The 26550-nt window shown below is 40.5% G+C and overlaps 1 protein-coding gene across 2 annotated transcripts in view; it reads left to right on the top strand.

Moving 5' to 3' along the window:
- Positions 1–26550, top strand: part of NPR3 (natriuretic peptide receptor 3) — a 64072-nt gene that overhangs the window by 3304 nt on the left and 34218 nt on the right. For both annotated transcript variants that reach the window (XM_060007082.1, XM_060007081.1), the window contains exons 2-3: positions 6885–7007; positions 21515–21681. In XM_060007082.1, coding sequence (XP_059863065.1) covers positions 6885–7007; positions 21515–21681 — 290 coding nt within the window. The remainder of the gene's footprint in view (positions 1–6884; positions 7008–21514; positions 21682–26550) is intronic.

Here is a 26550-nt window from a genome sequence, read left to right as displayed (position 1 = left end):
TGGGGGGATGCTGGGAGGAGCAAATGAGCTATCTTACAGGAATGCTCTGAAACAGTGCAGATGCCTCCTGAGTGCTTCATAAACCTAGGTTTTATTAGAGTTGTTATAATTATTTTATATATATGGTGATAATCTCCTTTACCGGAAGGCGAGACCCTGTCAAGGGTGAGAAGCAGACCCTCTGGATCTGGCGGCTGCACTCAGCTGCTGCAGGGCCTGCCTAAGTCACTTACTTTCTCAGAGGCCGAATTTCCTCTTCTGTGAAACGGAGGTGGGATGAGAATCAGGCCTCTTCAGACTGGTATTTGGTGGTTCTGATTTCTGCTCACTCGAGTGTAAAATGGAACTGACTCTATTTTTGTCTTTGAAAATTCCATATTAAATATCATAGAACTAGAGAGTCACCCCCCCCCTTTTGAAGATAATGCTTTTAGCATCTTTTTGGACTTAAGTTCATCTTTAAAATCAGATCACAAAAGTTTTAATCTCTCTTTTTTTAAAAAATTAATTAATCAAGTTTTTGGCTGTGTTGGGTCTTTGTTGCTGCGTGCAGGCTTTCTCTAGTTGCAGGAGCAGGGGCTACTCTTTGTTGCGGTTCACGGGCTTCTTATTGCGGTGGCTTCTCTTGTTGCGGAGTACAGGCTCTAGGCACACGGGCTTCAGTAGTTGTGGCACACAGGCTCTAGAGCGCAGGGTCAGTAGTTGTGGCGCACGGGCTTAGCTGCTCGGCGGCATGTGGGATCTTCCCGGACCAGGGTTTGAACCCATGTTCCTTTCATTGGCAGATGGATTCTTAACCACTGTGCCACCAGGGAAGTCCCAAAAGTTTTGGTCTCTTAAAGGGTAAAACTGATAATGCCACCATCTCTAATAATAATATAACTAAAATTTCATTTGGCTACGTGTGTGCTATAGAATGAAAAACTGAGGGGTATTATTTATTCTTCTTAGGGATTTACTATCAAAATCAATAATTAACATTTTTTCTCTCATGTTTTTAGCTAACATATATCACTAAAATACACACACCTGAGCATGTATTATTTTTAAAAAGTCAACTACTACCCTCAATATTTTATACTCAACGATAAATTTATTTTTAAAAAGGGAAGTTTAAAAAGAAATATTTTTTTAAGCAATAAAAGCCAGCAGTTGTTTTGTCTATACATCTCATAAGATGCAGAGCCAGAAGTGTGTGCACACAACATTTTTGTATGAAGAACTGTAGTTTTATCTTTTTAGTTATTAATATGTCATTATTCTTGGCCTGCATAACAACTGTAGTGATAATAGTATTTAATCAGTAGAAGAGTCATTTATTTTTAGAATTAGGCTGGGGTAAATGACAGAGAGTTTGGTCAGAGTTTTTAAGCAAAGAACCCATGATAAATGTAAAATAACTAATTCATAGCGGGGGTAAAAGAAGCATTGTAGGCTGCAGTGTAGAAATTCTGAAAGCCTTTGGAGTAGATGGAACTTTGTGAACAAAAAAAAATAAAGGTGCAGTCTCTATTTTGCAAATGAAACCTATTGCTTATGTAAAGTAAAAACAGCCAGAGAGAAATATATATTTTTAAATAATAGATTTTATTTTTATGAAAGTTATACAGCTATGTAGTTTAGAAAGTCAGAAAATGACACAACTGTTACTAGGAGTAAGAGTTTCCTATCTCCTGCTCCCCATATCTCACCTCCCAGAGGCAACTATTTTCAACTCCTGTAGCTATGTCTGTAGGTATTTGACTTCAGACCTCTAAATAACATTATTTTTTATTTTTTTCAGGTTTAGGTCTTATTTCTTGCCATCCCAGGGGAAGATAGTGATTTAGTTTTCTTCTACTGCCTGTTAACCACACACTCAAGCTTTCCTTCCAGTCATCCTTTCAATATGATCGTGTCAGGTTTTTTTTTTGGTTAGCTCAGTATTCAGTGTCTGTATTATTATTACCTTCTAAATGCTATATGTAGTTGAGCCATATAAGCTACTACAATGATATTTCTTTATTGCCCTACTTGTTTTCCTTGGGGTTAAAAATATAGTCTATTTTTGCTTAGTTTCCTATGAACTTATAACTAAATTATCTACCAATTCTCTATTTTAAGCCTCCTGAGTTGCTCCAGTTTGGTTATTTTCTAAGCATACCACATGGTTGCCACTCTGGATTCTTTCTTCCACATCCTCTGCAACTCTATCACCTCTCCCTTTTGAGCTAGATCCCTATGTGTTCCTATTTCTTGGTTTATGGCCTTCTTTTGGTGGAGCACATCCTCCAGGAGCTTTCTGAGAAAGGATGGTTGAGAGCTAAAGTCTGAGACCTTTCATGACTGAAGTTTCTTCTTCCTACCCTTATACATAACTATAGAATTCCAGGTTGGAAATAATTTTTCCTCAACATTTGAAGAATTGTCATTTACGTTCCAGTGGTGCTATTGGAAAGCTTGATTCGATTGTGATTTTTGACCTATTGTTTGCTATTTTTTCTGTAAATTTTTAGAATCCCCTTTTTCTCCCAGTGTTTTAACATTTCATTTTGATTGTACTTGTATGCCCATATTTTGCCGTATGCCCTTTAGGGTATTGAAGGGTAAGTCTCTTCCGTGCACAAACTCATGTCTTTTAGTTCCGGGAAAATGTCTTAAATTATTTCTTATATCCCCTCATTTTCTCTGTTCTCTCTTTCTACAATTTGTTTTATTTGTATGTTAGGCTTTCTGATTTGGGACTCTGTTTTTCTCATCCCTTTTCTCCTATTTACCACCTGTCTTTTAAAAAAAAGTTCCTCTTACTTAGATGTTTCTTTGGCTACTCCCACAGTTACTATTGAGTTTTAGTTTTAAATTTCTGCTGTCATATTTTCAATTTGCAGTACATGGCATATCTTGTTTTGCTTCCATGGAATAACCTCTCTTCTCCCTTGTAAGTTTAGAATTAAATAGAAGATGGATGCAAGAGTCAGATGGAGAATATGAAAATGTCATTTTTATTATTGATAACCTGTTGGAGAACATGGGTTTAGATCTGTTGCCAAAAGGGCCTGCCTGCTATTACTTCCCCTCATAATTAGGCAGGGTCATCCACTAAATCACAGGTAGCGCTGCAGGCCCCCCTCCAGGACACGCCCCTTACTACAGGGTGAAAGTTGCCCGTAATGTGTACTCTCTGCAAGCAGACACACCCCAAAGAGGAAGGAAGAAAGGGCTGCGTCCCGTATGCCCAGTTGTCTTTTCCAGACTCAGCAATCAGACAGTTCCCTCCTTCTCCTCCCCCACGGGAATGGGGGGAGAGGGACAAATGAAGGCACATGGGGAGATGAAGAGTGGCCTTCTGTTAGAGGTTGCTCCAAATGTAAACCTGAAAGGGGGAAAGGGTATCACCCTAACTCAGGTATGCTTCCTGGATTGTTTTGGGGTCTCTGAATTGACTTCTCTAGCCACCCCTTTGTACTTCTCTCTGCTGTTCTTAGAGTGATTGCAAGAACGTGTTGCAGTAGGGAGAAGCCACTTAACAGAAGACATTGTGGGAATCAGATAGTGGAGGGTAACATGGAATATCACAGATAGTGGAGGGTAACATGGAATATCACATGTTCTTTGGCAAGGGGGAAAAAATAGAGCAGAATGATGAAAAGTCTATCCAGAAACTTGGAATTGCATCATCATTTCCTCTTCTAGAAGTTTAACAATTTGACCAAAAATGTTAGTACTTATATATTTAAATATCTATTTAATATACTTAAATATACTTAATATATGTTTAAATATTTATATATTTAAATATACTTAAGTGTAGCAGAAATTATTTTAATTGACCTCCACTTAAGCAGCTTGCAGCGTTAGCTGATGCTCTCCTTTTCTCTATAAACTTTATTGGCTGTCAGTGAACGCTGGTAGCCGGTATACTTCTCCCATGTTTGCCAGCACATTTCTCATAAATCTGTTTAAAGCAGTTGTACTTATTATTATAAGTATGCAATTTAATTAGTTATTATGTAAACTGATGAAACATGAGTAAGAAGAGAAAGCTATTTCAGTGAAAACTATTTTCAACCTTCCGAAAGATTGTATAGAGGCATGTTGCTAAAAATACTTGCTGTTGAATTAGGCATGAATGAAAAAGCCATAAGAGATTAAGGAACATTCTACAAATGTAGAAGGACTCTGCATTCTGACTGCTCGGCCAGTGTCATTAAGTGCTTGCTCCAACTTAAACTGGGCGATAATGTGCACTATGGGTTTGTTTTGTGGAAGAAAAACAATACCTGACCCATGAAGATGGGAGTTAGGATTTCGTTTTCAGAATTGGACCACATCGTCCACACAAAACAGATGGGATCTACAATAATTCCAGTCTGCTCAGATAGGCTCAGTGCTGCTCTGTGTCACTCTTGCTTGGTCCAAGCAGGTACTGACATTTAAAGAAAGAATGTGTCTATCACAAGGGGTTGATCTTAGTGGTGATGGGAAGAGAGAGAAGGAGAAGGGCCAGGGCTGTAAACATAGAAAAGAAGTGACAGAGAGGCCAGTGTTGGGCTGACAGACAGCCCATCCAGGACTTGGGGAAGCCTGTGCTCTGGCCTGAGGACACAGCCTGTTCAGGCCTGGGCCAGGTGTAGCTCTTAGACGGATGCTTTGGGTTATCAAGACCTGATGCCTTTGGATGCTTGAACCCTGCAGCTGATCTCCCTGATTCTGACGTCACCCTCACTAACATCCTTCTGCTTATAATTTGGCTCCTCAATGAGCACTCCCAGGTTTATGTCGGCACAAACATGTTTGTGACCACTGTGGTCCTCATTGAAATTAATCTTCACTTCAGATTATCTAAAAATATCTGAGTTAGGTTATCGGGACTCTGCTCCCCCAAGCAATGACTCTACTCTTTATGTGCTGACAGAATCAGGTTCTGTGTCTTAAGGTTTAGAGCCAGACTCTGGACTATGGTCAAGTGATCAAAAGATGATGAGGTCTGCCAGTGGAGAGTCAGCCAGGCTTCCTGGAGCCTCCCGGTGCTGCCCACCCTTGGAATCCACACTCTTCCAACTTGTCCAGCCTTAGCCCAGGTTGTTTTGGGAGACACCTTGGCTCTTTTGTCATTTAGAGGACTAGAATCAAATCGGAGCTAAAACAAGTGTCTAGATCACAGTGAGTAATGAGGAGTTTCTTCAAAAGCTTCCTTACTGAGACATCTTGAAATTTGACTATTCATCCCAAATATATAACTGTATTTCCAGGCACAAACAACACCTACTCCCACAGTTATAAATCTATCGGAGTTTTGTATTGTTTTAAAAACTTGTTCTGCAGACTTTGAGCCTGTCGCCTGAGCCCTTTTGTCGAAAGAAATGTCAGAGTCATGATCTAACGCTCTGAATTAACCTGTGCAGTAAACGAAATGTCAGCAAGCGCCTGGCCCTTCGCGCAGGCTGCCAAGGAGGCTTTGGCACAGCCTGAAGTTTGTTCTGCATCTTTCAGCACCCATGCTTTTACAAAGAACATACACAACCTGCAGGGCTGGCACGCATGGCGATAATGTGGTTATGGCGCCCAGGCTTCTCCTCTCCTCCATGTGTGCAGAAAAGCACAGCGGGCACTGTCTTGGGGGCCAGGGGCCATCAACAGTGATCAAAATAACTGGATGAAGGCCAGGTCCCCACTTCCCTCTAGTCCGTTGCAGCTCTTACGTGGCAGACAACGCTATTCTGCAGCTGCTTAAAGCCTCTCAGCTCTGACAGTGTGGCTGTGAACTGAGAGCACGTGGGGAGGGACCTGGAATCTTGGTAACTATTTCCTATATATGTTGAGATAGCTTGAGAAAAAGGGTTCTACATTCAGACTGCAGAAAGCCTGTAGCGCTCGCTGCATCCTCTGATTTGCCAAATGAAAGCTTTCTCAGGAAAGTAGGTTTACTATGCGAGTAAAAGCATAAAAAGCAGCTGACAAGCCTCACTATCTTATATTGGGCAAATCTGGGAATTTATTGGAAGTATTTTTTTTAAAGGAATTCATTCTGAAACAATTGTGTATGTTTGGAAAAGACGTAAGAACGTATAAAGCACCTCCTATAGCCTTCACCCAGATTTTTACCAATGGTTAGCATTCTGCCGGTATGCTTTGCCATTCTAATCTCCCCCTTCCCTCCCTTGCCCCTCCAAATATATACACAGGTACATATACATGCACAAATATTACTATCTTTTTAATGAACCATTTGAGAGTAAATAGAGCTATCATGCTCTTTTACCCCTGAAAACTGAAGTGTGTGTTTCCTAAGAACAAGGACATCCACTCATATAACCACAGTAGAATTATGAAAAGCAAGAACTTTAACACAAACACAATACTATTATCCAATTTACAGACCTTATTCAAATTTCTCCAGTTGTCTCAATAATGCCCTTTGTAGAAAAACTTTTATTATTATTTTTCTAAGGTCCAGGATCCAATCCAGGACCACACACTGCAGTCAGCTTTCTGTTTCTCTAAGTCTCTTTTAGTCTAGAACATTTCCTCAGGCCATCTTTGTTTTTCATGAAAGTGACCACTTTGAAGGGCGCAGGTCCGCTATTCTATACACAGTCCCCCAAGCTGGGTTTGCAGAGCCTTCCTTCTGATTAGATTCAGGTCGCCCACTGTGAGGTTTGGGGCCCGGGGTGTGTTACACCAGGGGACTCCTGAGTCTGCTCCCATGGTGGGTGATGTTGATGTCCATCACTTTGTTATGGTGGCGATGGATAGCTTTCTCCATTGTCAAGCTATTATTCTGCCCTTTGTAATTCATGAACAATTTGTGAGGATTCTTTAGGACTTTAGCCGTGCCCTGTTCCCCGTCAGATGCTGTCCTCCGTGCAGGGGCGTTTCACGCGTCTGTTTGTTCCTCCCCGCAGTGGTGATCATGTGTGCGAGCAGCGACACCATCCGCGGCATCATGCTGGCGGCGCACAGGCACGGGATGACCAGCGGAGACTACGCCTTCTTCAACATCGAGCTCTTCAACAGCTCTTCCTACGGTAACTCTGCCTCCGGTTTCCCCTCCCACTGCCAGGGTGTCAAAAAGGGATTGTGAGACAGGGCCAATAACTTGAGTCATCTCTGTAGATTTGATTTCCATAGATAGGGTTTTAGAAATTTGTGATTCTGAACACTCCCACTTCTCATAAGGTCTCAAGCTTTCCTTCTCTGAGAACTCAGAGCAAAAAGTTACCACCACCTGTGATGCCAAGGGACTTGGGGAGAACATAGCTCACTCCAGCACTCCAAAGGATCATAAATCCAGGCCCTGAGGACCCCTCCCCAGTGCATTTCCAACTTTGGGTTGCCACCATGATGGACTGCTGGAGTAATTTTAGAGAGATTTGGACAGAATTTTTAGTAGCATGGAATAAACTCGAACACATCAACGTAATAGAATAGAACATGTCAAAGTGTGTCACACATAGCATATGTACGGTTTCATACAACTTTTATTTTAGGAATATGATTACATGTTTGTGTGTATATATTTATGCATGTTACACATGTATTTGTAATGGACCACAATGTGAAATAAATAAAATAACCATTACTGTAAATCGAGGTAAAAAATTTTGAAAGGTGCTGCTCCCAGTCCCTCCTCCTTCCAGATTACTGTCTCTTAGCTTCTCTTATAAAAAGTTGGGGAGCTTGGGCTTCCCTGGTGGCGCAGTGATTGAGAGTCCGCCTGCCGATGCAGGGGACACGGGTTCGTGCCCCGGTCCGGGAGGATCCCGCGCGCCGCAGAGCAGCTAGGCCCGTGAGCCACGGCCGCTGAGCCTGCGCGTCCGGAGCCTGTGCTCCGCAACGGGTGAGGCCACAACAGTGAGAGGCCAGCGACTGCAAAAAAAAAAAAAAAGTTGGGAAGCCACTAACAGTTACAATCAAAAGCATTTAACTCCTTAAAATGGATCTGGGGAAGTTCCCAGGGTTCCTGTGATGGAGGGTGTTCTAGGAAGTCATCAAGATCGCAGGTATAAAACATTTTCCCCAAATGTGTTTAGGGCTCTCTCTGAAGTAAACAGTGTAGGGCTATGGACCATTTTCTCAAGTCCTGCACGTTGGCAGTTACAGGGGAACTGTAAGTGTGTGTATCACGAACAGCATGTTCACGCTGAGCTCCACTTCTCAGTTATCATGGTCGAGATACAGTTAGATGGGATCTAAACCTTAAAGCATATGCCTCAGTTTCCTGCTCTGATAAGCTCCTGGCTTACTTAAGCAGTAGATCATTGTGTATAAACATAATGAATCATACTTCTCACGGGAATAAAGCAAAGTTGTTGAATCAAAAGTAACCTCTCTTCCTGTAGCGGATAAAATTGAAGATTTGAGGCTTGCAGGATAAACACCCAGTTTTCCCCTGCTTGCTCCCATCACTGTCTTTCCCCCTATCTTTACACAAGCAGAGTGGCAGTTTTGCTTCTTGACCCAAGATCAGAATGTAATTACATCATTGGTTACAGTATTGAATTCATTGAGACAGTGGTAGAGACTGGTGAAAAATGAAAAAAATTTATTCTGAGTTTTGCAAGTTGGCTACTGCAAGCATAGCATTTTGAGGCAATGCATGTGAATGCATATTATAAGTGCGCAAGTACAAATTAGGTACTGGAATTCCTTTCATCCACGGATAGAGCTTGCATTACTTTTCCCTGCTCATTACAATACACAAGTATTACAGAAACATAGAGAAGCATAGGGAAGAAAATAAGTTACTGAAACTCTGCCCTGCAGATAAAGGTACATTGATAATATTTAGATGTCCGTCTTGTCTATTTTATTAAAAATTATATATTTATGAAAAATGTTCAATAAAATGATCATACTATCTACAGTATGAATACATAGTATTTTATAATGCTGATATGCCATCTTTCTTAATCAGTCTTTTGTTTTTTAATATTTATGTCGTTTCCAGCTTTTTGCTGTAAGAGCAATGCTATATTGAGTTGCCTTGCCATGTGCATTCATGTGTGCACATACATACACACGTATGTATGTGTGTGTAATCTGTAAGACAAGCTTCTAGAAGTAGAATTCTGGGTCAAATGTTACATACATTTAAATTTTGATGGATATTGCCAAAGTTGTCCTCTAAAGAGGTTTGCCAATTTACATTTTTGCAACGGTGTATGAGATATTTTGTTTTCCTGTATCTCTGTCAACACTGTATCATCTAACTTTTAAATTATTTTATTTATTTGAATTTCTTTTTATGTCCATAAGCAGAGTTTTGCAGTTTTCTTTATTTGAATTCTGCACCGTTCTTGCTGAGTTCATTCTTAGACATTTTATGTTTTTTGGTTTTTATTATGTTCATGATCTTTTCCTATTACATTTTGTAACTGTAGTTGTTATAGAGAAAACAAGAATTCCACATATTAAATCCTCTGTTCTAATAGATTTTCTTAATCACTTTCAAATAATAACAATAGTTATGCCTCCATTTTGATAGTTGAATGTTATATTTATCTTTCTTTTCTTACTGCATTGGCCGTAGCCTCTAGAATAATATTATATAACAATGGTGATACTTAATTTCTAATATCTTGTCAGAAGTAGATGTTAAAATATTCTTTAGTTTATGAAGTGTGGTTTTAAAAATTGGAAGTGAGTGATGAGTGTTATCAAATATATTTTATCTGTACTTTTAATAAATTTCCTAGTATTGAGCCATTATAGTATTCTTGGAATTAAGCATAGTTTGTCATGATTTTTTTAGATGTATTGCTGATTTTAACTTTTTAGTGTTTTATTTACGATTTTTGAATCTATACTCATGAGATTAGACAGTTTTCTTGCATTCAGGTGGTATTGTCAGATTTTAATATCAGGTTAATATTAGCTTTATAAAATTAATTGGGACACTTTCCATTGTTTTTATGCTCTAGAACAGTTTATATACCATAAGAATATTCCTTGAAACAATTCAACTCTCGATCTGGACCTAACTTCTTTTCAGAGGTCATTTTTGGAAAATTAAAAAACAAATCTATTTTGAAATAATTTTAGATGTACAGAGAACTTTAAAAAAAATAGAGTTTGTGTATACCTTTTACCCAGATTCCTCTAATGTTAACAATTTAAATGGGCATAGTACAGTTATCAAAATAAGAAAATTAACATTAGTACAATACTACTGACCAAACTACAGGCTTTATTTGAAATTTACTACGTTTCCTCCGAATGCTCTTTTTCTGTTCCAGGATCCAATCTATTTAGTTGTGTGTCTTCTTTTTGTTTGTTTGTTTGTTTGTTTTGCAGTACGTGGGCCTCTCACTGTTGTGGCCTCTGCCGTTGCGGAGCACAGGCTCTGGACGCGCAGGCCCAGCGGCCATGGCTCACGGGCCCAGCCGCTCCGCGGCATGTGGGATCCTCCCGGACCGGGGCACGAACCCGCGTCCCCTGCATGGGCAGGCAGACTCTCAACCACTGCGCCACCAGGGAAGCCCAGTTGTGTGTCTTCTTAATCTTCTCCAGTCTGTGATAGTTCTTCAACCTTTCCTTGTTATTTATGACCTGACACTTTGGATAAGTCTGTTATTTTGTAGAATGTCTCTCAATTTGGATTTATCTGGTGTTTTCAAATGATAAGTTGAGTTTACACATTTTTGGCAAGAATACTACAAAAGTGGTGCTGTATCCTTCTCAGTGCAAAATACGAGTGCATAAGAAGTCATGTATATGTATATACATAGGTATATGACTTACTATTGGCTTTATGTATGTATGACTTATTGTTGGTGATTTTTGGGACAACGTTTTAAAACTTATTTTTCCATTAGTTCAGTTTTTCTGCTTCTTGAAAACTGAATTGCATGGAGTTATACAATGTGCTCTGATACAATCTACCAAATCCTTGGTTTTTCTTTTTTCAAATTTTTAAAAATTTATTTATTTTATTTTTTAAAACTTTTTACTTTATATTGCAGTATAGTTGATTAACAATGTTGTGATAATTTCAGGTATAGAGCAAAGTGATTCAGTTATACATATACATGTGCCTATTCTTTTTCAAATTCTTTTCCCATTTAGGTTGTTACATAATATTGAGCAGAGTTCCCTGTGCTATACAGTAGGTCCTTGTTGGTTATACATTTCAAATATAGCGGTGTGTGCATGTCAATCCTAAACTCGGTAACTATCCCTTCCCCCGACCCTTTCTTTCTGGTAACCATAAGTTCGTTCTCTAAGTCTGTGAGTCTGTTTCTGTTTTGTAAATAAGTTCATTTGTATCATTTTTATTAGATTCTACATATAAGTGATATCATATGATATTTGTCTTTCTCTGTCTGACTTACTTCACTCAGTATGACAATCTCTAGGTCCACCCATGTTGCCGCAAATGGTATTATTTCATCCTTTTTAATGAATGAGTAATATGCCATTGTATATATGTGCCATATCTTCTTTATCCATTCCTCTGTCGATGGACATTTAGGTTGCTTCCATGTCTTGGCTATTGTAAACAGTGCTGCAATGAACATTGGGGTGCATGTATCCTTTCAGACCATGTTTTTCTCTGTATATGTGCCCAGGAGTGGGATAGAGGGATCATATGGTAGTCCTATTTTTAGTTTTTTAAGGAACCTCCATACTGTTCTCCACAGTGGCTGTACCAATTTACATTCCCACCAACGGTGTGGGAGGGTTCCCTTCTCTTCATGCACTCTCCAGCATTTATTGTTTGTAGATTTTTTTTAACTTATTTTATTTATTTATTTTTTTAGATGTTTGGGGTACGAGTTTATTAATTAATTTTTGCTGTGTTGGGTCTTCGTTTCTGTGCGAGGGCTTTCTCTAGTTGTGGCAAGCAGGGGCCACTCTTCATCGCGGTGCGCAGGCCTGTCACTATCGCGGCCTCTTTTGTTGCGGAGCACAGGCTCCAGACGCGCAGGCTCAGTAGTTGTGGCTTACGGGCCTAGTTGCTCCGCGGCATGTGGGATCATCCCAGACCAGGGCTCGAACCCGTGTCCCCTGCATTAGCAGGCAGATTCTCAACCACTGTGCCACCAGGGAAGCCCTGTTTGTAGATTTTTTGATGATAGCTGTTTTGACTGGTGTGAGGTGATATCTCACTGTAGTTTTGATTTGCATTTCTCTAGTAATTAGCGATGTTGAACGTCTTTTCATGTGCCTCTTGGCCATCTATATGTCTTCTTTGGAGAAATGTCTATTTAGGTCTTCTGCCCATGTTTTGATTGGGTTGTTTGTTTTGATGATATTAAGCCACTTGAGCTGTTTGTAAATTTTGGAGACTAATCCCTTGTTGGTCACATCATTTGCAAATATTTTCTCCCAATCTGTGGGTTGTCTTTTTGTTTTATTTATGGTTTCCTTTGCTGTGCAAAAGCTTTTGAGTTAAATTAGGTCCCATTTGTTTATTTTTGTTTTTATTTCCATGACTCTGGGAGACAGATCAGAAAAAATCTTGTTGCAGTTTATGTCAGAGAGTGTTCTGCCTATGTTTTCTCTAAGAGTTTTATAGTGTTCAGTCTTACATTTAGGTCTTTAATCCATTTTGAGCTTATTTTTGTGTATGGTGTTAAAGAGTGTTCTAATTTCATTTCTTTTACATGTAGCTGTGCAGTTTTCCCAGTACCATTTATTAAAGAGACTGTCTTTCCCCCATTGTATAGTCTTGACTTCTTTGTTGTAGGTTAATTGACCATATGTGTGTGGGTTTATTTCTGGGCTTTCTATCCTATGCCATTGATCTATATTTCTATTTTTGTGCCAGTACCATACTGTTTTTAAAAAAAATTTATTTATTTTTGGCTGCATTGGTTCTTTGTTGCTGTGTGTGGGCTTTCTCTAGTTGCAGTGAGTTGGGGCTACTCTTCGTTGCAGTGTGCAGGTTTCTGATCACGGTGGCTTCTTTTTTTGTGGAGCATGGGCTCTAGGCTCACGGGCTCAGTAGTTGTGACTTGCAGGCTATAGAGCACAGGCTCAGTAGTTGTGGCGTATGGGCTTAGTTGCTCCACGGTATGTGGGATTTTCCCGGACCAGGGCTCGAACCCGTGTCCCCTGTATTGGCAGGCGGATTCTTAATGACTGTGCCACCAGGGAAGCCCAGTACCATACTGTTTTGATGACTATAGCTTTGTAATATAGTCTGAAGTCAGGAAGCCTGATTCCTCCAGCTCCATTTTTTTTCTCAAGATTGCTTTAGCTGTTCAGGGTCTTTTGTGTCTCCATAAACATTTTAAGATTTTTTGGTTCTAGTTCTGTGAAAAATGCCATTGGTAATTTGATAGGGATTGCATTGAATCTGCAGACTCCCTTGGGTAGTATCGTCATTTTGACAGTATGGATTCTTCCAATCCAAGAACATGGTATATCTTTCCATCTGTTTGTGTCTTCTTTGATTTCTTTCATCAGCATCTTATAGTTTTCAGAGTTCAGGTCTTTTGTCACCTTAGGTAGGTTTATTCCTAAGTATTTTATTCTTTTTGATGTGATGGCAAGTTGGATTGTTTCTTGAATTTCTCTTTCTGATCTTTTGTTGTTAGTGTATAGGAATGCAACAGATTTCTGTGTATTAATTAATTTTGTAACCTGCAACTTTACCAAATTCATTGATGAGCTCTAGTAGTTTTCTGGTACCATCTTTGGGATTTTCTACGTATAGTATCATGTCATCTGCAAACAGTGACAGTTTAACTTTTCTTTTCCAATTTGGATTCCTTTTATTTCTCTTTCTTCTCTGATTGCCATAGCTAGGACTTCCAAAATTATGTTGAATAAAAGTGGCAAGAGTGGACATCCTTGTCTTGTTCCTGATCTTAGAGGAAATGCTTTCAGCTTTTCTCCATTGAGTATGATATTAGCTGTAGTTTTGTCATATATGGCCTTTATTATGTTGAGGTATATTCCCTCTGTGCCCGCTTTCTATAGAGTTTTTATCATAAATGGGGCTGGATTTTGTCAAAAACTTTTTCTGCATCTATTGCGATGCTCATATGGTTTTTATTCTTCAATTTGTTGATGTGGTGTATCACACTGATTGATTTGTGGATTTTGAAAAATCCTTGCATCCCTGGGATAAATCCCACTTGATCATGGTATATGATCCTTTTAATGTATTGTTGGATTCAGATGGCTAGTATTTTGTTGAGGATTTTTGCATCTATGTTCATCAGTGATATTGGCCTGTAATTTTCTTTTTTGGTGACATTTTTGTCTGGTTTTGGTATCAGGGTGATGGTGAGCTCATAGAATGAGTTTGGGAGTTTTCCTTCCCCTGCAATTTTTTTGAACAGTTTCAGAAGGATAGATATTAGTTCTTCTTTAAATGTTTGATAGAATTCGCCTGTGAAGCCATCAGGTCCTGGGCTTTTGTTTGTTGAGAGTTTTTAAATAACAGTTTCAATTTCAGTGCTTGTGACTGGTCTGGTCATATTTCTGTTCTTCCTGGTTCAGTCTTGGGAGATTGTACCTTTCTTAGAATTTGTCCATTTCTTCCATGTTGTCCATTTTACTGGCATACAGTTGCTTACAGTAGTGTCTCGTGATCCTTTGTATTTCTGTGGTGTCAGGGTTTTTCTGATTATATCCCCTTTCTTTTCCCTTTTACAGCCTGGTTGCTTAGGCTTTGCACTCGGCTGTCAGCCTGCCTGAGAGTCTGTGCCATGTACTAGCTCTTGGCAAACTGACATAACCCTGCCCTTCCCCTGCAAGTCTTAGTTTCTTCTAATGATAATAATAGTACTTATCTCATGGCATCAGGCTGAGTAATAACTGAGGTGGTGTATGTGAGAGAAACAGAAAACTTCTTGGAACATGATGAGTGTTTAGTGAATGTTCACTATATTTACTATTAATTTTAGTTTACTTTGACCATTACATATAGTACTTTAAAAGTGATAAGTTTGTACATTTTCTTGTGGTGCAGTTATATAGCTTGATTTAGGCCATACTTTTTTTTTTTTTTTTGTGGTATGTGGGCCTCTCACTGTTGTGGCCTCTCCTGTTGCGGAGCACAGGCTCCGGACGCGCAGGCTCAGCAGCCATGGCTCACGGGCCCAGCCGCTCTGTGGCATGTGGGATCTTCCCGGACCGGGGCACAAACCCGTGTCCCCTGCATCGGCAGGTGGACTCTCAACCACTGCACCACCAGGGAAGCCCTAGGCCATACATTTTTTTGTTACCAAATTAGTCAACTTTTATCTAGCACATCCTCAGGACCTGGGTACATTAGGAATTATATCTGCCTGCAAATAACCAAGACTTCCAGCTATAGTAATTTAAACAAATGTAGAGGTTTATTCTCTCAACTGTAAGAAGTGCAGAGGTGGGCAGTCCGGGGCAGAATGATGGTTCCATAATGTCATCAGGGACCCAAGCTTCTTCTTGTTTTCTACTCCCTCAATCCTAGTGAATGGCATCCATCCTCAAGATCATGAGATAGTGGCTAGGATTCCAGGGATTGTGTCTTAATTCTAGGCAAGACAGAAGGGGAAAGATGAGAGGCAAAAAGAGATCCTTTTCAGTTGACTCAGTTCTGTTTGAAGGGCTCTCTGGAAGCCCCACTCATTAACTTTCGCTTACGTATCATTTGCTACCCGTGGTTGGGAGGGGGGCCAGGAAATGTGTGCTTTTAGCTGGGCTCACTGCTACCCCACATCAATTCAGGAATCTGTTACTAAGGGAGTAACAGAGAGAATGGATGGGAGAATGGATGTAGGGAGGTTTGCCGCAGACCCTGAAGCACTTTTCCTCTTCAGAGTAGAAGCAGGAAATAGAATCTTATGGCAGGCACAGTGACCTAGACCAAGGTTCTGGTGTCTGTCGCTCATAAAGGACTTTCTCTGAGATTTTTATACTCTAAGAATCAGATATATTATCCTGAAAATTTCTCCAACATCCTCTTCTCCCTGTGCTTCCTCACATCAAAGTCTACACCAGTTCTAGAAAAAGGCTCTGTTTTAAATAATACTTGAGATTGGTTTTTTAAGAAAACATATTGATAGCGTGTCCATATTTACTGATTATTACATTGTCTTGGTGAGCACTCAGAAAAATTCTCAGATCTGCCCCAATTATATTGTTACAGGAGTTCTGAATATATTATGAGGGAATTCAAGTGATGGAAAATAAGATTGAAAGGATAGGTTTTAAAAAAATCCAGAGTGAAGATGACATATATTGCGCTGCAGGGTTTTGAATAGCACCTGTTGGCATTTTCATTCGCTGGCATTATGTTCTTTGGATGTAAGTTAGGTGGAAAGTCATTTGCGCAATCTTGTCTGGGACTGTAAGGTTATTGTAGAGCTTTCCTGACTTCCTGAGACCACAGAGGCACTCAGTAAGGTGAGGATGGGAGAATTCCAGGGCTGGTCATGCACATAAATTACTTGACTCGCTAGAAGTAGAAAAATGGCAGAAAAACTGGGGAAGGGTTAGATTTATATTTTGCTATTAAAGTGATATATTCCTGTTATCGTCAGTTTAGGGTAATGAGAAAAGAGAAGGAATTCTCACACAGTCTTTCAACTGTAAGAGTTGTTAAACCACGTTTAGACACTTCTTCCTCTGATCTTTCTTCCTCTGTTACTTTTATTTTTAACATTCTTGTCCTCCACTGAATTTGAAGTTTTAAATCTTAGAACGCACCAAACTTTGATGAGATGAATGAAGAACAGGAACCGCACTGGAGTTTGGAGGCTGGCTTGCGTTTGAATCCTGCTTCTACTTATTAACCAAGTGACTTCGGGCATGTTAATCTCCTTGAGCCTCAGTTTCCTTATCTGTGAGATGGGGATCATACTTAAATATTCCTCATAGAGTTTTCATTAGGATTAAAAAATGAAATGCTCCAGGCAAAGCCGTTCACAATGGCATCGCTCAGGAAGTGGTGCTGTTATCACTGATGGGAGAATCTGGACCAGCCTCGCTCAAGGCAAGCAGGTAACTCCTGGGTATTTGGAGAGGTTGGGGTGAGGCAGGGTGGCCAATCCTTTTGTCTCACTTAATTGGCTTCCAGAGGGCAAGAGCCACGTACTCTGCAGCCAGCCCAGGTGTACTCCAGGCATCATTTTTTGGATGTAGTCTGTGATGTCTCAGCTCCGTCATTCAGCGCACATTTACCGAAGGCTTTCTATGTGCTGGGTCCTTGGTAAGTGCTGAGAGCTACAGGATGACACAGTTATCCCCGTACTGCCGGCTCTCACCAGCTCCCTGGCTGCAGGATTGCCAAGCACAGGGCTTGGTGCTGAACAGGTTATTTCCTCTTTCACAAATATTCTGTACCCTTCTCACGCTAAATGCGAGCTTGGGGCTCCATGATGTTTAAAACCAAACCAAACAAAGAAAGCAAATTCACTTTCCCTTATTCCTGAAGCAACTGCAAGCATCACCTTCTCTGCCCTACTTCTCATTAGCCGACTTCTTTCTCCTCTTCTTAATCCCTTGTTCAGGACCATTGTAAGAGTATGACAACAAGACCCACCACTCCTCTGAGAGTGTTAGGTCGCCGCTGACCTTCTCATCACCAAAGCCATCAGCCTTAGTGCAGACCGTGCCTACATGTCTCTAAAGCAGTGTTGTCCAGGGGAACTTTCTATGATGCTGGCTGTGTCCTACTGTGTTGCCCAGTACAGGAGCCACTGGCCACATGTGACTATTGCACATTTAAAATGTGGCCAGTGCGAGTGAGAAACTGAAATTTTATTTAATCTTGAGTAATTGAAATGTAAGCAGTCACCCATGGAGCTAGTGGCTGCTACAGTAGAGCTATATACAGCTGTAGTCCTTGCCGTACTGTTTCCGTCCATTTCTTTCCGGAAACCCTGTTTTTCTTAGCTTTGGTGGTACAGCATTCTTTGGGCTTTCTCTTAGCTCTTCTGTCTCCTTTTAGTCCTTTGCCCACTAAAAACAGCATCCCCAAAGTGTGTGTGCTCACCCTCCGCCCTCTGCTTCTGGGTACTAAGTATAAGACATGTGGACGCGACAGCCAGCATTCTCTCTAGCCCTCACTTCTCTTGCTGGCTTCAGACCCCTCTTTCCAACCCCAGCCTGGTGCTGCCCCTTGGGTGCTCTGTAGTCAGTCACCTTGGATTGACCATGACCCTAACTGAAATCACTGTCATTTCTCTGTCCACGTAACCCCTCCTCCTCCCTCTGGCTCTGCTATTTCTTCTGACAACCATTTGCTTTTCCCCTCTGGCATCACTGGTGACGCGCGTCCCTCTCGGCTGTCGTTCACTCCCTCACTCTTGTAGAGTCTTCAGATTCCTCTTGCACAGCCCTCTGCATTCATTCTCAAGGGCCCTCCCTCTTTTTATGATTATAAAAGCAGTAAATATACTGCTGAAAATTTGCTAAAGTCAGAAAAACACATAAAAAAAGAAAAGAAAAGAAAAGATGCCTGTAATTCTAACCACCCGGAGAGCCGTGTTCAATTTTGGGGGGGTGTGTGACTTCCCACATATAACCTCTGGTAACCCCTTGCCTGGATTACTGTGGCTGTGAACCCTCAGCGTCTCCCCAGTCTAGTCCATTGCTATTTCCCAAGGCATGAGTCTGATCATGTCATTCTTCTGTTCCGCTCGTAGATCTCCAGAGGCACCCAGTGTCTGCTGAATTAAACTTGTCCCCACTGATGGGGCATCATGCCAAGCCGACCTCTGCTTTTCCTAGGGTTCAGTGGCCCCGAGAGGTTACTGACATAGTACAATAAGAAACACACACAAAGCAGGAAGTCATAGTATTGGTTATGGTTGTGACTAGATACCTTTAGTTTGGCTTACATTTACTAAGCACTTTTGTTTCCATTCTTCTTTCTCTCTTTTTTAAAATTTTTGTTTGTTTTTATTTTTTGGCCGTGCCACACGGTAGTGTGGGATCTTAGTTCCTCGACCAGGGATTCAAACCCATGCCCCCTGACCACTGGACCGCCAGGGAAGTCCCTTCTTTTTTCTAGAAAACGAAACCCCAAGATCATTACCTTTTAGATTGTGGTAGACAGATTTATTGTACTGTATTTCACTTCTTTCAAGATTAAAAAAAAAAAGTTTTTTCCATATTAGTAACTAAGATAGTTGCTGTTTCCAGTTCTATGTGAATTACACAGCATAATACCCTATAGGGTTATTTCCTTTCTTGTGCCTGGAGGGTTCTCTTACTCAAAGCCGAGAAACTCTGACCCTCATTGCCTAAGAAACACCATTCCTGCTGATTCTTGATACCTCGAGTCAATTAAAAAAGAATCAATACATGTGGATTGCACACCTAGAAGAAATGGGTTCCTTCATGGATTGAAGATGGACATTCTTAGAATTTGGGGTCTTGCTGGCAAATGGATTTGGCCTCTTGACAGAAGGCTGCGTTGTCCATGTCTTCAGCACCCAGAGGGGTTGGCCCTGGCGGATGACAGTGTCACACAGCTCACTTGCCCTCTGAGCAAGCGCCGGCATAGCTGTGGCCTCCCTGGGATTTGGGAGGTTTCATAGTGGAGGAGGAGGACTTCATCAAGTTTTGTTCAGTGGCTTGAAATTTACTCTTGTGCTCATTGCGAATGGATCGAGCCCTTAATGAATTCTGTCCTTGACTCTGTCTTATTTATCTTTTAACAGCTCCCTGGCACATACTAAGCAATTAATAAATGGCTGCTATTTTTAGGATTATGATTAAACAGATGCCTCCACAAACAAATTCTTCGTCTCTGCCTTTTCTCATGCTCCAGACAGAGGTTCCCAGCTGCCCACTGGATGTCATGCACATTTGCACCTCTGCCCGTGCCGTAGATTCTGCCAAGCATGCTTTTCCATCCCCTTCTCCTCTTATTAAAATCCTATTCACACATTTAGGGCCAGGCTGATGCCTCCTCCTGGCATGAAATTTCCCTCTTTGGAGCTGGTTACCTCTTCCTCTGTACTCTGCGTGGTTTCCATGTACCACCGCCCGCCCCGCATAGTAAGCTAACTGTTACCCTGTAATGACTTCAGGTGTTTACATGCCCATCTCTAAATTCCCCTCCTGAAGTGGTGGAGACTGTTCAAAACATTTATGGTGCCCACTGTGCTGGCTGTCACAGAAACTTGCATGTAGTTCAGTTAATCCATGTTTGTCTGATTTAAGCTATGATAGAAATTCCAAAACCACCAGCTCCTAACTGAACTTTTTCTGTAAGAGTAGAGCAAGGGCCATGGAGCCCTGGCTGCACATTCCAGAAGCATCTTCACTTAGCCGCTGGGCTCTGGGCATCTGCACTGGACTCTGGGCTCAGGGCAAACAAATGACTGTGATGTTGGACTCCAGCTGGTTGAATGCCTTGTTGTATTTGCAGAGATCTCAAGAACTCATAATGATAATTCACAGAATTATTATTATTATTGTCAAACGTTAGAGGTCCATGTTTCCTTTTGGGGTCCTGCAAGCCACATGTTTTCTCAAAAATGAAATAAGAAAGAGAAGAGGAATGATTCTTATCCATGTAATTTGCCTTTGCTTTTGTGAAAGGGAGAGCTGTGAAGCAGCGGGGTACCCAGCTTCTGAATGCCTCAGTTTCCTCATCTGTAAAATAGAGAGGATAATTGTACCCACAGTCACGGGATCTTGTGAGGATTAAATGAGTTTATAAATATAAAGTGTTCAATAACTAAGATTTTACTATAATATATACATACATATATATATATATACACTCAACAAATGTTAGCAATTTTTATTTTATTACTATTGATGCACAGATCGACTTGTCCAATAAATAATCTTTTTGATGTTGCCAGCACTAGAGAGATATAAATCCTCAAGTTCACCTAAGCTACTTTTCAGTCTGAAGAGATTCGAGAAACATTTCAAGAAATATCAATAATCTCAAACCTTTTTTTTTTTTTTGCGGTACGCGGTCCTCTCACTGTTGGGGGTCTCTCCCGTTGCGGAGCACAGGCTCCGGACGCGCAAGCTCAGCGGCCATGGCTCACGGGCCTAGCCGCTCGGCGGCATGTGGGATCTTCCCGGACCGGGGCACGAACCCGCGTCCCCTGCATCAGCAGGCGGACTCTCAACCACTGCGCCACCAGGGAAGCCCTCAAACCTTTTCCTTTTAGCACCAACTTTATAATACTCGTGTTGTCGTACGTAGCCATCCCTGCCTTCCACATCTACATAGTGTCGGGTTTACTGTAGCGCAGTAACATCTTGGTTGACCTCCACAGTTGATTAAAAAATATTAAAAACTAAGTGTGAATGGAAAGGAATAGACCTACTGTTTACTCCTGCAGTGCTGCAATTCTCGGGGGTTGAAAATTAGTTACAGGGTTATTATAAGGCAATGAACCCAACAGTGCTTTTGTTTCTGCCTCACATTTCAAAGGAACACGTGTTCTTCTCCTTTGAGGATCTTGACATTGTCACTTTCTATCCAAGTGCAAAACTGTGACAATACCTCCTGCCCCAGCCACCAAAAGAAACATGTAGAGACACTTCGCAGTTGGAAAGGGAGAATGGCCCCTTTATGGTGACTGGCTTGGAATTGTAAATATTTTTCCTTCTCCCGTAGGAGATGGCTCATGGAAGAGAGGAGACAAACACGACTTTGAAGCTAAGCAGGCATACTCATCCCTCCAAACAATCACTCTACTGAGGACAGTGAAACCTGAGTTTGAGAAGTTTTCCATGGAGGTGAAAAGTTCTGTTGAGAAGCAAGGGCTCAGTGAGGAGGATTACGTAAGTAACTGATTATGAGTCTAGACCTTCGCATCCTGAAAACAGTCTTCAAATTAAATCAGGTGTGATAAAGCGTCCTGTTCTGAACCGTTCCTAGGTTCTCGTCTGAATGTCACTGTTGCTTCCTGTGTGTTTTTTTTTTTTCTGGCCAGCTCTGCCCCCTCCTCCCCACCAGGCGCCCATCACCCCACGCTTCACTTACACTTTGCCCGCTGCTGAAGGAAGGGAAACTGCTTTCTGTGGGTACTTGTGGTCATGCTGAGCAGAGATCTGGAGACTTCCATCACCTATTCTGCTAGGAGCGTGTTGGGGGAGAAGACGGATGAAGGATTGCCAAAGTTTTGCATGCCTGATTTTTCCAGAGCTTGGTGAGGAAGGTATTTTGGATTTTAGAAGGCTCCTTCTTTTGGCAATCTGTCTTAGCTTCGTGGCCAGTCTGCTTCTCTCTTTTGTGGCCGTGTTGTCGCCTCCTTCTGCTGCAGGCTGTTCCCTACTGAAGTATTCCAGAGTGTCGCACACCATTAGTGAGGTTGTTACTCATGCCTCTTCCAAGAGTGGACTGGAGTCAGGAGCTCAGGCCAGGCTCAGGATTAAGTAGAGGGACACCTAGCTGTGTGATCTGGGGCAGATTCCTCAGTCTCCCTCATTCAGATGAGGATGGGAGGGTTACAGATAATCTAGCTGAAGTCTTTAGCACTGTCAGGTCAAAAAGTTGGAACTCAACGAATGGTGCCTCTTTTGTACTATTGTTATAAGATCATGCCTATCTTTATAGGAATTTGCTACCAAATGACATACAAAGTGTCTTATAAACATGCATTAATGTCTTAAATGCGATTTATATATTATACACGTATCATTTAAAATACCTTTTGACTTTCTAAATTAACACTGTCTTCTAGATATGTAATGTGAGCCACAAATGTAATTAAAAAGTTTTTAGTAGCCACATTAGAAAAAGTTAAAAAAAAGATGAAATTAATTTTAATAATACATTTTATTTCACTTAAATAGAAAAAAATCATTTCAACATTTGATCAATGTAAAATTATGACTGAGATTGTATATATTTTTTTCTTGTATGAAGTCTTTGAAATCCAGTGTGTATTTTACCCTTACAGAGTATCTTAATTCAGTTCAAGTGCTCAGTAGCAATAAGTGGCCAGTGGCTGTCGTGTTGGACAGGGTGTTCTTAATTATGAAAGAAGTAGAGCTCAAGTTTGCAGAAACCTATGATGGTATTGTCATCATCCGAATCTTTTGCCTCAGGAATGTGAAAGGACACAAAGGACATTGTAGTTCTCTTCAGTAGTTCTGCCAGAGGTGGCCTGTGTCAATACTGAAAACATCCAAGTCTTATACCTATGCCACTGTATGTTACTTTACTTTACTGGGTTCATATTAATTTTCTGGTTTAAAAACTCAGAAATGGTGTCCTTTTGTCTAACCTCTTTCCTAAGGTTGTTGAAGCTCAAGTATTTCAGTACAGGTCGTCCAACATGATGATACTTAGTGGGCAAAAGTTGGCATTCCATTGCACTATCAGGTACATCTTCTTGGTCATTAGTTGTCCTGTGTTCAGAATGTTAAATCTTATTTTAATGGTAGTCTAGGCAAAATCTCCCTGGAAGGTGTACCTACTCCAGAGATCCATAATACATTCCAAATCCAACACTGCTGCTTTAGAGATTATTTGTAGTTGTAGATTACAATATCGCTTCCCTCTGATGGTGGGATCATTAAAACGGATTTTATACGTAAATAAAAATGATAATGTAGAAATTGGAGCTCCTCATAATGACTTATTCTGTCTTTCGTAGTTATGTGTGTTTTAGCTGTGCTCTTTTGAGTGCCACTGCAGCCGTTTATCAGGTTAGTTTAGACAGGTGGTCGTGGTGAGTATCGCGGAAGAGGGAGATACGGGGCCTCGCGGAGGCTAGAGCTTCATCTCCTGCAGCGGGAGATGCTGGAGCGGAGTAACAAGGCTTGGTGGTCTTCATCCTAAGCCTCAGCTCTTTCCTCATTCTTGCTGCTTCTCATGGGTTGAGACAACTCATGGGTTGTCTCATCTACTTAGAATTTCTGTTAGTGACACCCATCGTGAGCTCTTCAGTCCTTGTTACTGGATCTCAAATCCAGCAACTTGGGTGGACTCTATTCTAAAGTTTTACCATGCATTTTCTAAACAACCACAAGACCTGTGAACAGTAACAGTTTTGTTTCTTTTCAGTTCTTCTTTTAAGTATGCTTAATCAAGAGATATTTAATTACATTGTCTATTAAATTAAGTATAATTAATTAGATTAAAACTTAATGATACTGGCTAGGATCCCAATACAGTATTGAATATAAGTAGTGGTAGTGGGCATCCTTGCCTTGTTCTGAACTTTAAAGTGAACAGCATGTAACAGATTTCATATCTGTTCACATCACCATTTAAGTGTGATGTTTACTGTGGGGTTTTGGGGAAAGAGTCTTTATTAGATGTGGAAGTTCTCTTTTATTTGTTGGTGAGGTTCTGTTCTGGCAAAATGATACCCTTTATTAGGATAGCTGAAACAAAAATAGCACAGAAAACATAAAGATTCACATAATGTAGATTAGGAAAGGATCTGGACACAGGTTTTTTTCTTAATTGAAGTATAGCTGATTTACAATGTTGTGTTAATTTCTGCTGTACAGCAAAGTGATTCAGTTATACATATATATATTCTTTTTCATGTTTTTTTCCATTATGGTTTATCACAGGATATTGAATATAGTTCCCTGTGCCATACAGTAAGACCTTGTTGTTTATCCATCCTATATATACTAGTTTGCATCTGCTAACCCCAAACTCCCACTCCATCCCTCCCCCACCCCCCTCCCCCTTGGCGACCACATTTCTGTTCTCTATGTCAGGACACAGCTTTTGATTGTAGGCATTGTAAACTAAATGATATCCTTGACCCCATGTCATGTATGCTAGTATCACAGTCATCAGATTAGCATGTGGTTGGCGTCTTTGGAAAGCTTGGGATCTTCTCAAGATGCAAAAATTTGGAGCTTAAAAAATTTTATAAGGCTATACTGAAACATTAGAAGGATGGAATGGCAATTTTTAATAAAATTATTATTATATATTTTAAAATTACCAAATTTTGTTATTAATGTTGCTTTGTTTCTCCCCCTCTCTTATTCTCTCTCTCCTTCTCTCTTTCTCCCTACCTTCATCTCCAACTCTTGCCTTCTCTTTTTTTAAAGTGACTTTTTAACTGAGATGAGTGCAAATTTACATGCAGTTTTAAGATGCAATATGGAGACATTCCTCGTATATAGTGCCTAGTTTTCCCCAGTGGTAACATTTTGGAAAACTATATGTAAGATCACAACCAGGATATTGACACTGATACAATGCACTAATTTTACTCACATTTCCTCAATTTTGTTTGTACTTATGTGTGTATGTGCATGTGTGTGGGTATTCAGTTCTGTGGAATTTTATCACCTGTGTAGGTTGGGGTGTTTGAATATTATCAAATGCGTTTTCTATATCTACTGAAATAATCAGATTTTTTTCTTTATTCTGTTATAATGTGGTGAGTTGCCTTACCAGGGTTTTCCCTCTGAACCCCAGTTTTATTGAGATATAACTGACATATAACATTGTATAAGTGTAGGTACAACATAAGGATTTGATATTTGTATATATTGAGAAATGATCATCACAATAAGTTTGATTAACATTGATCATCTCACATAGTTACAAACAAATTTTTTTTCTGGTGATCAGAACTATAGAAATCTACTATCTTAGTAACTTTCAAATATACAATACAGTATTGTTGACTATGGTCATCTTGCTGTACATCTCATCCCTGGAATGTATTGATATTTATCTTATAATTGGACATTTGTATCTTTGAACCACCTTCATTACTAGAGTTTTCTAACTTTAATAATCTCTGCACTCCTGGAATAACTCTGCTCTCTCTCTATACCAAGTCTTAAACTCCTCGATTTCCCAGTTCATATCTTGGAGAATATAATTGTGGTTGAACCTGTACAAGTTTGCTTTGGTGGAGATTTCCATGCTGGGTTGTCTCGAAGGCTATTGGCAGCCTGTAGATTAGGCTCTCTAGGTTGGAAGTCCACTCCTGTTTCACTCATCTCTGGTGGGTAGTTGGGCGGGTACACGTGTGCGATGCGATGGAAAATAGGATTGCTTAGGGCTGGGCTATCATTGGGGCTCTGGGTGTTGCATGTACTGTAATTGTCTCATTATTACCACATGTATCTAGGACAGTGTCTCCGCCATTCCTTTGGGTACTATAATAGTATTTTTAAAAGTATATTTGTCCTTTTACTAGTGAACCTGGTGGAAACCTTATCTATTCTGATGCATCATCTTTTAATAGGACCCATTATATTGGGAGATGGTATAGCCTGATGGTGAAGTGTGCAGGCGTGGGGTTTCACAGACCTAGCTCTGCGTCTTACTGTTTTGGTCTTGAGCATGTGTCTGAAACTGTGCCTTAGTTTACTGACTCTAAAATGGGGATAAATAATTTTTAACTGACAAGGTCACTGAAAGAACTCAAGCATTGTATGTAAATAATATTGAACACAATGCCAAGCACTAAGTAAATATTCAATACATGGTAGCCATGATTTCTCTTACTTTTGTTTCTCATATTCCAGGCCAACGTAACCAATGTTTATGAGGCTTCTGCATGTCAATGTTCTCCCCAGCACCCCTGCTCATCCTTCAGAAGTTAACTCAAACACCACTTTCTCAGGATGTCTTTTCCTGACACTCCAGACGAGTCTCACACACTCCGCTCCTTTCTATCATAGCATGCCTCTCTGGTTGTAACCACATGTCTATGT

The sequence above is a fragment of the Delphinus delphis genome, chromosome 3, assembly GCF_949987515.2.
Source record: "Delphinus delphis chromosome 3, mDelDel1.2, whole genome shotgun sequence".
Lineage (NCBI taxonomy): Eukaryota > Metazoa > Chordata > Mammalia > Artiodactyla > Delphinidae > Delphinus > Delphinus delphis.
This window is presented reverse-complemented; position numbering and strand designations above follow the sequence as displayed.